The sequence below is a fragment of the Myotis brandtii genome, unplaced genomic scaffold (genome assembly GCF_000412655.1).
Source record: "Myotis brandtii unplaced genomic scaffold, ASM41265v1 scaffold6, whole genome shotgun sequence".
Classification (NCBI taxonomy): Eukaryota; Metazoa; Chordata; class Mammalia; order Chiroptera; family Vespertilionidae; genus Myotis; species Myotis brandtii.
This window is the reverse complement of record NW_005370271.1, coordinates 1,430,160-1,441,539: the sequence shown is the minus strand read 5'-3', so window position 1 is coordinate 1,441,539 and position 11,380 is coordinate 1,430,160. Positions and strand designations below refer to the sequence as shown.

The 11,380-nt window shown below is 58.9% G+C and overlaps 1 protein-coding gene across 1 annotated transcript in view; it reads right to left on the bottom strand.

Moving 5' to 3' along the window:
- ERGIC1 (endoplasmic reticulum-golgi intermediate compartment 1) overlaps positions 1–11,380 on the bottom strand; it is a 101,037-nt gene that overhangs the window by 11,452 nt on the left and 78,205 nt on the right. The window contains exons 5-9 of the mRNA XM_005879370.2: positions 11,048–11,172; positions 8,062–8,166; positions 7,371–7,431; positions 2,966–3,066; positions 320–442 (exon numbers count right to left, since the gene is read on the bottom strand). Of these exons, the coding sequence (XP_005879432.1) occupies positions 320–442; positions 2,966–3,066; positions 7,371–7,431; positions 8,062–8,166; positions 11,048–11,172 (515 nt within the window). The remainder of the gene's footprint in view (positions 1–319; positions 443–2,965; positions 3,067–7,370; positions 7,432–8,061; positions 8,167–11,047; positions 11,173–11,380) is intronic.

Below are 11,380 nucleotides of genomic sequence, written 5' to 3'. Positions count from 1 at the left end.
TCTTTGTTACTAATGATGAGGCCCAGAAATCAGGATTTTAAAAAGATTCCCAGGTGACTCTAATGTGCAGCCAAGGTTGAGAACCACTGGCTTAAGCAATGAGCTGCGTGGCACTCCCCGCTGGAAACCATTTTCTTGATGAACCACCAACGATACTGATGTGATTCTGATGACAGTTCTGCACATCGTAGGGATCAAAGCCTCCTGTTGTACAGCCTGAGCCCCCAGTCCTGAGGGCTGTGCCCTGTTTCTTTAAGAACCAGTGGAGGTGCCAGGAGGAGGACCCCCCCCCGCCCCCGCAGGCACCCCGCCCACTCACCGTGGTGATGAACCTGTACAGGGGCTGCCGTCTCTCTGTGTACTTGACCGTGATGGGGCTGAGGTCGTAGCGGAACCAGATGGCAGGGATGATGCGGCCCGTGTGGCTGTAGGCGACGTACTCCTGGGTGGAAGAAGAGACGGGGGGCGGAGGGCATGAGATTCAGGCACACAAACCGCATCTCACGGTGGGTGGGGGGTGGATTACAGAATGGGCCTTCCTCCCTCTCTCTCCCAGGGAGCCAGACCCCCCGGCCACACAAACCGCATCTCACGGTGGGTGGGGGGTGGATGACAGGGGTTCCCCCTGCCACCCACGAGAATGGGCCTTCCTCCCTCTCTCCCCCAGGGAACCAGAGCCCCCGGCCCCTCCTCTCACACCCCTTCCCCAGAGCCTGTGCCGTCAGCATTGGTCTGGACGGGCATCGTTGCTGGGGGCATTTTGACCTTGGCTGCCGGGAAACTGTCCATATTTTGATCCCAGAAGCAGCGCCAGAATAAAAATAAGAATCTGAGAGCAGAAAGGGAAAAGGACAAGTGTGATTTGGGCTCCTTCTGAATGATGGCCTCTCTCCCGCTTCCTGGGCCATGCAAAACCCATTCATTCATTCATTCAGCAAGTTTCCTAAGCGCCTCTCCTGTGTGCTGGGGCCATGCTGGCGGCTGGGGACCCCAAGGGAGTGAGCCCGGCCCCATCCCCAAGGGGGTCACCATCTGGGGAAGGCAGATGTAACACTATGTGCAATCCTGCGACACCGTGCACGCTGTGACCGAGGGACACGGAGTCCTGCAGGGGTCACGGGACAAGTGACCAAGTCTCCCCAGGGCGTCTGGAAGGCTCAGTGAGGAGGGGACATCCTATGCCACACATGACATCCTGAGGAGTGTGTGCGTGGGTGACACAGAGAGGTGCGTCTGAGACCACGTGGGAAGAAGGAACACACGGAACTGGAAAGCCAGAGGGCTCAGCCCCACAACCGGCCTCCCAGGAAGGCACCGCTGGGGCCGAAAGGATGCTAAGGGCCTGAGTGGGCTGTGTGCCCTCTCTGGTCTGGGTGCCTTGGGATGCTGCAAACCTCTGGGCTCCCCTCATTCACCTCCAACATCTGGAGACCAAGCTGAACCCCCAGGGCACCCCCAACCCCAAACGCTGGGCCGGATCTGAGGCTTCTCCTGGGGATGAGCCCGAGACCTGCCCTCTCTGTTCACCGTCCCCGATGGGCACAGCCCCACTCGCTCTCGGGGCAAGCTGGGGCCAAGGCCACAGAGGGAGCTGAGCAAGCTGTTCTGGGCGCTGGGCCCTGGCCAACGCCTCAGGGGAAGGAGCCTTGGGCAAAACAAGATCAGCTTTCTCCAGGGGAGCGGATGGGGCAGGGCGACTGTCTGGGTCATAGCCTGGGGCTGAGGGTCAGAGAGAAATAGTGAAAAAAGAGCAGCATTTATCCAAAGTCTTATCCAATGCCTGGCTTTAAAGGCACCGCCTCATTTGACAGTGGTCTTGTGAGGTGGGCATCATTTTACAAATGAGTAAACTGAGGCACCAAGGGGTTATGAGACTTAGGGACCGAGCCAGGTCGGGACCGGCTGTCTCCTCCACGGCTCCCCGACTTCTGCTCAGACTGCCTCCGCGTTCTCCCAGCTGTCAGATGCTGTCAGCACCTGAGGGTGACAATGACACGCCCTCCAAGAAGCAGAGAATAGAAGAAACAGGCTTCCTTTTGGGGAGCTTCACCGGAACATCACCCCGGGCGGGTCAGAGCAGAGGGACCTCAGGTCACCCAGAGAGGGAGGAAGGCCCGGCCCGCAGTCTCCTGCCCCTTGTTCAGAAGGAATGGCGATGGGACCAGGAGGCCAGGCTCTGGCGCCCAAGGAGAAGCCGGTTCTAAACCCCACTTGGCTACCCTGTAGCTTGACTACCTTTCTGTGTCTCAGTGGCCAAATCTGTAAAATGGGGACAATAATGGTGCCGACGTCAGAGCTGTCATGATGACTGGAAAAGATGGTGGAGGTAGAGAGCTTAGCAGAGTGTCCAACCCATTACAGGTGCTCAATAAATGAGAGCTACTGCTCTATTATTATTACTAATTGAGCGAAACACTGTATCACGTACAAGGGTTTTGGGCAGCCCTGGACCAGATGAAAAAGGAGAGTCCTGGTGGCAAAGGGGTCTTGTGGGGGGACCTCAACCAACGAGCATCAGGCATTCATGTCCCACTGGCAGGCAGGGTCCTCCCCCGGGCAGCCTGAGGCCCTCGGCCTGAAACCACTGTTGGTCACCCCATCCCGGGGTCCTCCCCCGGGCAGCCTGAGGCCCTCGGCCTGAAGGCCTGAAACCACTGTTGGTCACCCCATCCCACTGGCTCTGACCACGCCCTGCCTCCCCGAGGCCTGCCTGCTTCTCCGTGACTGGGGGTGTTGGGGTCCTGGGACATTCCTGTTAACCAATGGCCATCGCTGTGATTCAAGAGCCAAAGCGTCTGTCATGTGGCCAGAGGCAGGGCTGTGGAGCTGGCGGTAACTCCTGGACCTTCGGGGGCGGCCACCTGCCTGCTCTTTCTCAAATTGTGCCCCGACACGTGCAGCCTCTGCGCTCGGCCAGCAGAGGGCGCTGTTGCATGCAGCCGGGCCCCGCGGCCGCTGCCCGTACCTTGTTGGCCACTGTGTACTGGTAAGAGTACCGCTGCTTGCCACTCTTGTCTTCGTAAACGGTGGGCACGATCTTCAAGATGTAGTCGTGGGAGGCGAGGGCTGCGGGAAGGACACAGCAGAATGAAGCAGGGGGTGGCAGCTCTAGGTCATTTCAACCTTCAACCGGCGTGGCTGGCATTGCTGGCGACTGGGGGGTCGGGTGAGGGCTCAGCCTCCGCATTCTCATCCCGAACCGGTGACCCCGCTTCATCTTCTCCCTTCGACACCAGGCATTGAAAGACTCCACCTGTCAGGATCGTTACTCCTGTATTTAATATTAAAATCCGGGAACAACGCAATGCCCGTTCACAGGGCAGCCTATGGGGTGGGTGCTGGGCCAGGCCATCTGCCAAGAGGAACTGTTACGTAAAAAGAACCGCGTTACATAACCGGGTGAATAACACGTTTCCGCGCATGGGGGGCAGGGAAGGCTCATGCTCTCCACATGCAAAAATACATAGAAGCATTTTCTGGAAAGATACCCAAAGAACGATGACCAGCCTTAGCCTCTGGGGAAGGAGGCAGGATGTGATAAAGATCACATTTCACTGTGCACCCTCTGGTCCTGTCTGAATATTATTACGTTGGAAACAAACCGGGTTGAGGTTTTAAAAAGAAAGAGCCCACCAACTAGAAAAACGTCATCTAGGAAGAATTAACTTCTTTCCCCATTTTCAGTGAATGGGAGATCCGTGCTCCCCCCGCCGGGCCCTGTCATGGATTTCACGGTAACGGTCACCTCCACCCACTGGATGGGGAGGCCGCGGGGGGCAGAGGCCAGCTTGACTCAGCTCCGCGTCCCCAGCACCCGGTGCCGGGCCTGGTACGGAGCGGACAGCGGCAAATGCTTATTGAATGAATGAACGGATGGAGGGATGACTGGTCAGAGGCATGAATGGGAGAGCAGATGATTCAGCTTCTGATAAGCATGAGGCAACCGGAATCCAGCAGGAGCCTCACGGAGCGCTGGCCCCAAGCTGCCAAGTGGCACCCGGGAAAGGTATGCGCTCCCCTGGGCCTCCTGGGATGCTGAGGGAAGAAGCGCCAGGACCCGTCGATGACTGCCTTCTGGACTCTCCAGTCCGGGCCCCTGGAGCTGCAATAACACAGAAGTGCGGACCTGCGGGTTCTAACCCTGGTCTCCTGGCTGAGTCAGCCCTGAGCCTTGCACTCATGGGGGGGGGGGGGGGGGGGGGGGGGGGGGGGTGCAGATGGTGTGCACGGCCTCTTCCTGCTAACGCCAAGTCTCAGGAAGGAAGGGACAGCGCTGCCTGGACTGTCTTCAGACCTGACCCCTCTGCAAACCCGGGAAGAGCTCTGCAGCCTCAGGGCTAAGCCCACGACGACCTCAATAGTCCTCGGCTGAACCCTGAGTGGTCCTCAGAGAGCAAAGCACTGGAGTCACCCAGAAAAGGCAGACACCTGGCTCGCCGCCCTCCCCCCCAAAGATTCCTGCTCCGTGGGCCTGGGGTGGGGCTCAGAACCTGTCTGCATTTTAAACCAGGAGCCCACACGTAAAATACAGGGCTCGGATGCCCATCGCCCCGGGTTAAAAACCCGAAGGCCTGAAATCACACCTGCAAGGGTGCCATGAAGCAGAAGGGAGGTCACCGGGAAAGGAGGGGTGGTGGGAGGAGGAAGAGGGCGAAGGGGCCGGATACAAGGTGATGGAAGGAGACTGGACTCTGGGGGCTGAGCCGTCAATGGAGCCCACAGACGTTGGCCTATAAAGCTGACATCTCCTATAATGTCATCAACCGATGCTTACAAACAAGTTACAGACACACTGAAAATAGTTCTGTTACAACAGAGGGTCATAAAGAAAAGACATAGAGACCACTCACAAAGCCACCAGGCACAGGAAACCGTGGATTCGCACTCTGGGGTAGAAACTAGGATGGATACATAGTTTGTTTATATTTTCTGAAAACAGGATCATACTGTACCTTCGTCTAAGAACTGGACACCACAGACACCAGAGCGTAGGACATATGCCCTGTCATAGCCCCTGGCACGCAGTAGGTGCTCAGTAACCGTTTGCTGCCTGGATGCCAGCGAGGCTCTGACCCACGGCGGTCAGTGGGCGCCTGCGTCCTGCAGCGAGGCCACGTACAACGTACTCCACCAAGCCCTCCCCTCCCACCCCCCCCCGGCTGGACACAGACGCTGTTCCTCCTCTTCCCTCCTGTAAACAATGACCTAATGGACAGTGTTTTCCTAAGTCCTCAGGCACTTAATTATTCCCTCGACTGACTTATTTCCTCAGCTTACTCTCTCATGTGCACAACTGACGATGCAGACGCAATGACCACTTTTGAAGGCCTTTGACACAAGTTGCCCGATGTCCACGACAGCACCTCACACTCCCGCACGGGTTCCCTCTCGGCTGACTGCTCCCAGGGGCTGGCGAAGGCCCACACACCCTCCTGCCCTTCACACATCTTATTATGGGAAAGCGCAAACACATAAAAAACCGGGGACCGTATAACGAACCCCCGTGTACACATTCCCCGGAGTCAGCAAGGAACAGTGGCCAGTTTTGCTTCATCTCTGCCCCACTGCTCTCCCGCCCCCATTTGATGTTGAAGTTAATCCCGGACATCACATCAAGCCATCCACAAACATTTCAGTTATGTCTCCCTCAAAGATAAGAACTCCTTGAAAAAAACAGCAGCCGCCACCACCACCACCGCAATGCCATCATTACAGCTCAAATATCAACAGCCAGTATCTGCAAAGAGAGTGGGCTGAGCTAAGAAGAAAAACAGGTTTGTTCCTTAGGAGGAGTGGGGTTTACTGTAGATAAGGTAATCAGGGAGGGCCTCTTGGAGGTGGCGGCATTTGCGCTGAACCTGAATGACAACAAGCAGCCCCAGTGGGAAGACCCGAGGGCACGGGGACCCTCAAAGGCCAAGGCCCAGCAGGGGGACCGAGTTAGAGGCAATAAAATCCAGCGCCTGCTGCCCGACTTACGGCATTTTTCTTGCCATGAGCTGAGCTTTCGTTGGCTGCAAGGTTTTCTGCCCACACCCTCTACTGGCTTGCACCCCTCGGGCCACCTTGAGACAACACGCTGCCCTTACACAGACCTATGACGACTCCCCACCATTCGTGACATTCGCATGAACACAAGGGGGTATGTGGCTGCTCGGACGCCGCCGGAGGCAGCACCCATGGGCGCGGAGCTCTGGGAAGCCACTGGGTAACGTAAAGCAAACCCCACAAGCACCAGCGGCGTTACCGTCGGGGTGAAAAACGAGAGGAGACATTTCCCAAGAAAAGACAACGCCTGAATTCAGCCTGGCCGACGGCACCGGCCTCCATCACCGCGGGGAACACCGTACAACATGCGGTCATGCAACAGGCCGAGCACATGGCGCTTTGAAGAAATGGCTTCTGTGTGTGGATGGACGAGAACTCACAGGGGCACAGAGAACGAACAGGGGGGCTCCTGGGGCACAGCTCATGGGGAGATGCCTTCTCGTGCTTAGATTTCTGACGATTAGAGAGCAGAATGTATTTTAAGAAACAGTAAGAAGCCCGGCCTGTGTGGCTCAGTGGTTGAGCAATGACCTATGAACCAGTAGGTCACGGTTCGATTCCCGGGTTGCGGGCATGATCCCCAGTGGGGGGCGTGCAGGAGGCAGCCGATCAATGATTCTCTCTCATCATTGATGTTCCTATCTCTCTCTGTCCCTCTCCCTTCCTCTCTGACATCAATTTAAAAAGAAAAAGAAATAGTAAGAAAAGCCTGTGGATGAAAAAAGGTGAGCTCAGGTGAGGCCATTAGAAAAAGCCAGGTAACCTGCCCTGCAGGACCCAGGGGGCGGCCAGGCCTCCCAGGCCGGTGCTGTGCACGGGTCCAAGGCCCCGAGGGGGGGCGCACCCCTGCGTGTAGGTGTACTTTAATCAGCGCCGGAGTGCCGGGGAGCTGAGGCGGGAGAGGGCTCGGGGTGGGGGCATCCGTGGGTGGGAGGGGTTCAAGCAGGAAGAGGGGGTGGGGGAGGTGGCCCAGGTGGCCAGACCTGACTGAGCTGCCCACAGACCGGTTCCCACGGTGCCACGTGGTCTGGGATGAATTCTGGCTCTGCCGTCACTCCCTGTGGGACTCAGGTGACTAGCTCAACTAAGGACAATTAATGGCTGTCAGGACAGCAGTGACGCCACAGCGGCTGTCATTCACTGCCACTCACGGTGCGCCTGGGGCTGCCACACTTTCCCAGGAGCAGGTCACTCTCCCCTTCTCTGTGAGATGGGTAATGCCACCCCCCACCCCCAGGCCAGCCCGAGAACGGTGCCGCCCTCCCCCTCCCTCCCGGCTGCTGGGGTCCCGGGGCTGGAGGCAGCTCCAGGCGGACACGTACGGTTGGAGGTGAGTCTGTCCGCTCCTCCAAGCGCATTGAAGGCCCCGTGGACATTCTGCACCTGCGGAGAAGCACAGCGAGGAGGCCTCAGGAGGCCGCCGGCTCCGGGCCCGGCCCTGGCTGTGAGGGACGGCCACGGGCAATCCGGTGCGGGACCTCGTGGTCTCTGTGTTTGCTGGTCTGAGTAGAAACAGCTGGGCTGGGCTTGGCTGGGCTGGGCTGGGCTGGGCCTGCTGGGGGGGCCTCTGGGTCAGCAGCCAGGACTCTGGACACTTCACCACGCTCCCCCTATCCAATGGCGTGGGCCCGAGCAGTCAGGCCTCAGGGGCCGCAGAGGGGAGTGGGCGGGCTGGTCTGTGGAGCCGGACAGATCTGCTGGGAGACCCTGGACAAGTGGCTTCTCGGGTCCCAGCTCCACGTCTGTAAACTGTGGGCCCCCTCCCACCTCACAAGGCTGCGGACAGAGAGGAAGCACCAGCACTTAGTACTCGCTCATGAACAGCGAGGCCCCTTCCCCAGGCCCCAGGTCGGGACCCGAGGTCCGAGGCCAGCGTGTGCTCAAGAGCAATGAACTGGAGAGGCTGTGGATGCAGCAGAGGATCAAAGGGGGCGACCCCTCTGCGCCCAGGAAGGACAGACGGCTCGGGGGACACAGCCCCCGTGTGCCCATCCCTGTGGTGCGGCTGCTCACCTGCAGCGTGTCTCCGAAGGAGAGCTTGTGGATGATATGGGTCATGTCCGGGTTCTGGGGCTGGGCCGAGGCACTGTGCGTGGACACGTGGAAGTTGCCGGGGACCTGGGGAGAGAGGCGAGTGCCAAGAGGTGGGTGGGCTGCCCCCGAGGGGGGGGCGCGCAGGGCTTCCTCCTGGAGTTGAACACGTTTGGATTTGGACCCAGATCGGTCAGCCCATGAGACTCTGAGGAGCCACGGTCCCCCTCTGAGCCCCAGGTTCCTCGTCTGCAGGTGGTGGCAGTGACAGAGCTACCAGAGGGGCTGCTGGGGGATGGGGGGAGAGCATGCCCGCTGGGCACCTGGCACAAGGCCACGGCTCCAAACACCATCACCTCCCTGGCTGTGGGCTCCACAGCGGGTCAGGGGACGACCTTCAGGCTTGCAGCCCAAGGGGCTTCCTCAAACTCCAAAGCAACACCGCCCCCCCTTAGCGGAGGAAATGTGGCTTACACGCCTGTTTCAAACACTCTGGGTCTCTCTCGGGAACAGTCCTGTCTGCACTGAGGCCTGAGCTGGGGGCTGACATGGGAGGAACCTGGCCAACGGGACGTGGCCCGGCCTCGGCGAGCTCGCAGTCGAGTGGCTAGCACGGAGCCGGGCCCTGGGCCCAGGGAGCTGGGAGGAGGAGGTGCAGGCAGCCACGGGTCCCGGGTGAGCGGGAATGGCAGCTCGGTCAGATCTCCCGGGAGGGACACATCGCCCGCTCCAGGGGCCCAAGGACGGTGACAGAGCAGCAGCTGAGTGAGCTCCACACACGGGCCAGGCTGGCCCCGCTTCCCAGCTGGGGGGCTCGGGCATGGTCAGTAGCTACTCTGTGTCTCAGTTTCCCCATCAGCAAAACGGGGATGATAACCACGAGGGCTCCTGGGAGGATTCAATGAGGTGACGCGTGCAAGCCGATGGCGGTTGTTACTGGGTTGGGTTAGAGGATGGATGTGTTTGTCGTCAGAGCTGACAGAGGACCCTCCTGAAGAGGGCACAGCATGTACACAGCCAGGGCCTGGGCAAGAGCCACTGCGTTTAAACGTATTTTAAACGTGCCCGGCTGGCGTGGCTCAGTGGTTGAGCGTCGACCTATAAACCAGGAGGCCAGGGTTCGATTCCCCGTCAGGGCACATGCCCGGGTTGCGGGCTCGATCCCCAGTGGGGGGGCGTGCAGGAGGCAGCCGGTGAATGATTCTCTCTCATCATTGATGTTTCTATCTCTCCTCTCCCTTCCTCTTTCTGAAATCAATAAAAAATATATATTAAAAACACATTTTAAACACCACTTTTACTTCTGTAAATACCTGGATACATCCGCATTATAAAAAATTCACATGATATAGTCAGGACCACAGTCCCCGTCACCTTCCACCCCCGGAAATAAGACACCCGTGGCGTCTGGCGTGTCCTTCGGGGCTCCTCTACACGGTGACCTGGGCCCCGTGGACGTGGGCAGAGTTCAGAATCGGGTTTGGGGCCGGGGCCTCACGTCCCAGAGTTAAGTGAGTCAAGGAGCCCGGCTCCTGCGCATCTGCCACCCGCTGCCACCCCTCGGGCTGTGACTCAGTGACCCGCGCCCCCTCCGCACAGAATCCATCACAGGTGGCTGACTCATGCCAGCACATACTGGGCCGGAGAAAGAAAAGTCGACGCTTTTAGAGCTTGTGACTTAGGAACCTGCGTCAGTGCCTCTGATGGGTTTTAAAAATATAGAGAAGAAGCCAGGCCCCCAACCCCCTGCCAATCCTGCCCGCCTCCGGGGGCGCCGGGTGAGTAAGCGGGGAGTCTGGGCTGCCGTGCAGCTTGAAACACGTGACCTCTGACCTCTGGCTGCTGGCCAGCTTCCTGATGGAGAGATAAGGAGGCCACGCGGCAAGCGTAATAAGCCTGACGCTGCGAGATAAAGGGTGGGGCCTACTGTGAGCCTCACCCGCCCGTCACCACGGCGGGCTTTCTGATCCGAGCAACTGTGAGCCCCTCAAAGGCATGAACCATTCACCGGTCAAGGGTGGGGGGCAGAGGCTGGCCCGAGCTGTGCTCTGAAGTGAATGGACACACTGGTCACGTCACGTGTGACCGAGGTGTGGGCAAGAGGAAGCAACAGGGGACCAAGGGGAGGAGCGGGAGTCCGGGGGCCGGGATGCCTGGGTCGTAACGCTTTTCAGCTCGTTACAACTCGTATATGTCGTCTCCCTCCACCAGACGAAGGTCACCAGCACTGGGACTCCGCCCACCCATTCCACGCGTTGCCCCTGAGCTGATAACCTACCCTGGGACTTGGAAGGTGCTTGATAAAAATTTTTGGAATGAATGAATGTGTAATAGCCCACTTAATCCTCACACAAACATTGTGAAGGGAGGGGGATCATTAGATGATTATCACCACCCCACCCTCCACCTAAAGATGCAAAAACCAAGGCTAAGCCCGGCCGGCATGGCTCAAGGGTTGAGTGTCAACCTATGAACCAGGAGGTCACAGTTGGATTCTCGGTCAGGGCACGTGCCCTGGCTGCAGGCTTGACCCTCGGTGGGGGGCGTGCAAGAGGCAGCTGATCAGTGGTTCTCTCTCATCACTGATGTTTCTATCTCTCTCTCCCTTCCTCTCTGAAATCAATAAAAATAATTTTTTGGAAGAAAAAAAAGCACAATAAAAACAACGGAGGCTAAGATGGGTTGAGTGACTTGGAGGGCGTTGCTTGGCCAAGAGGGGATGGAGCTGGGATGCAAATGCAGGGCTCAGGGCTGCCAGCCCCCCCGCCTGCTCCAGCCAGCAGGGGCTCCAAACCCCAGGGAGCCTGGATCCCCCACGCAGACTCTCAGCAGGAACTGCCAGACCCCTGGGTGTTGACCCCACTCGCTGGGAACATCTGGGGGAGGCGAGGGGGTGCACAGCTCCGCCATCGGTTTCCAGGGAGGCAGAGGACCGAGGGGGTGGGGCTGCACAGACGGCTCTCCGTACCTTGTTGATGCTGAACTGGCCCTCGAAGCGGCAGCCCGCCCCGCTGTTCAGCGGGACCTTCATGGAGTTGTCGATGTGCCCCACTTCATGCCTGCCCATCTCATCCTGGATGTCCAGCCCGACCACTGCGAGGCCAAGGAGGGGAGAGTCACAAACAGCCGGAGAAACAGGGTGAAGGCCAGCCCCCTCCCCCGTCCACTCCAGGGACAGGTGGGGCTCGGCTCAAGGTCTGGGGCCGAGTCACAGAGGGGAAGTCAGCCATCGGAGGAGGAGAAAGTGACCCTGGACTAAGAGGGAGCCAGCCACCCCCCATCCTCCACCCGCCCCCCCCCC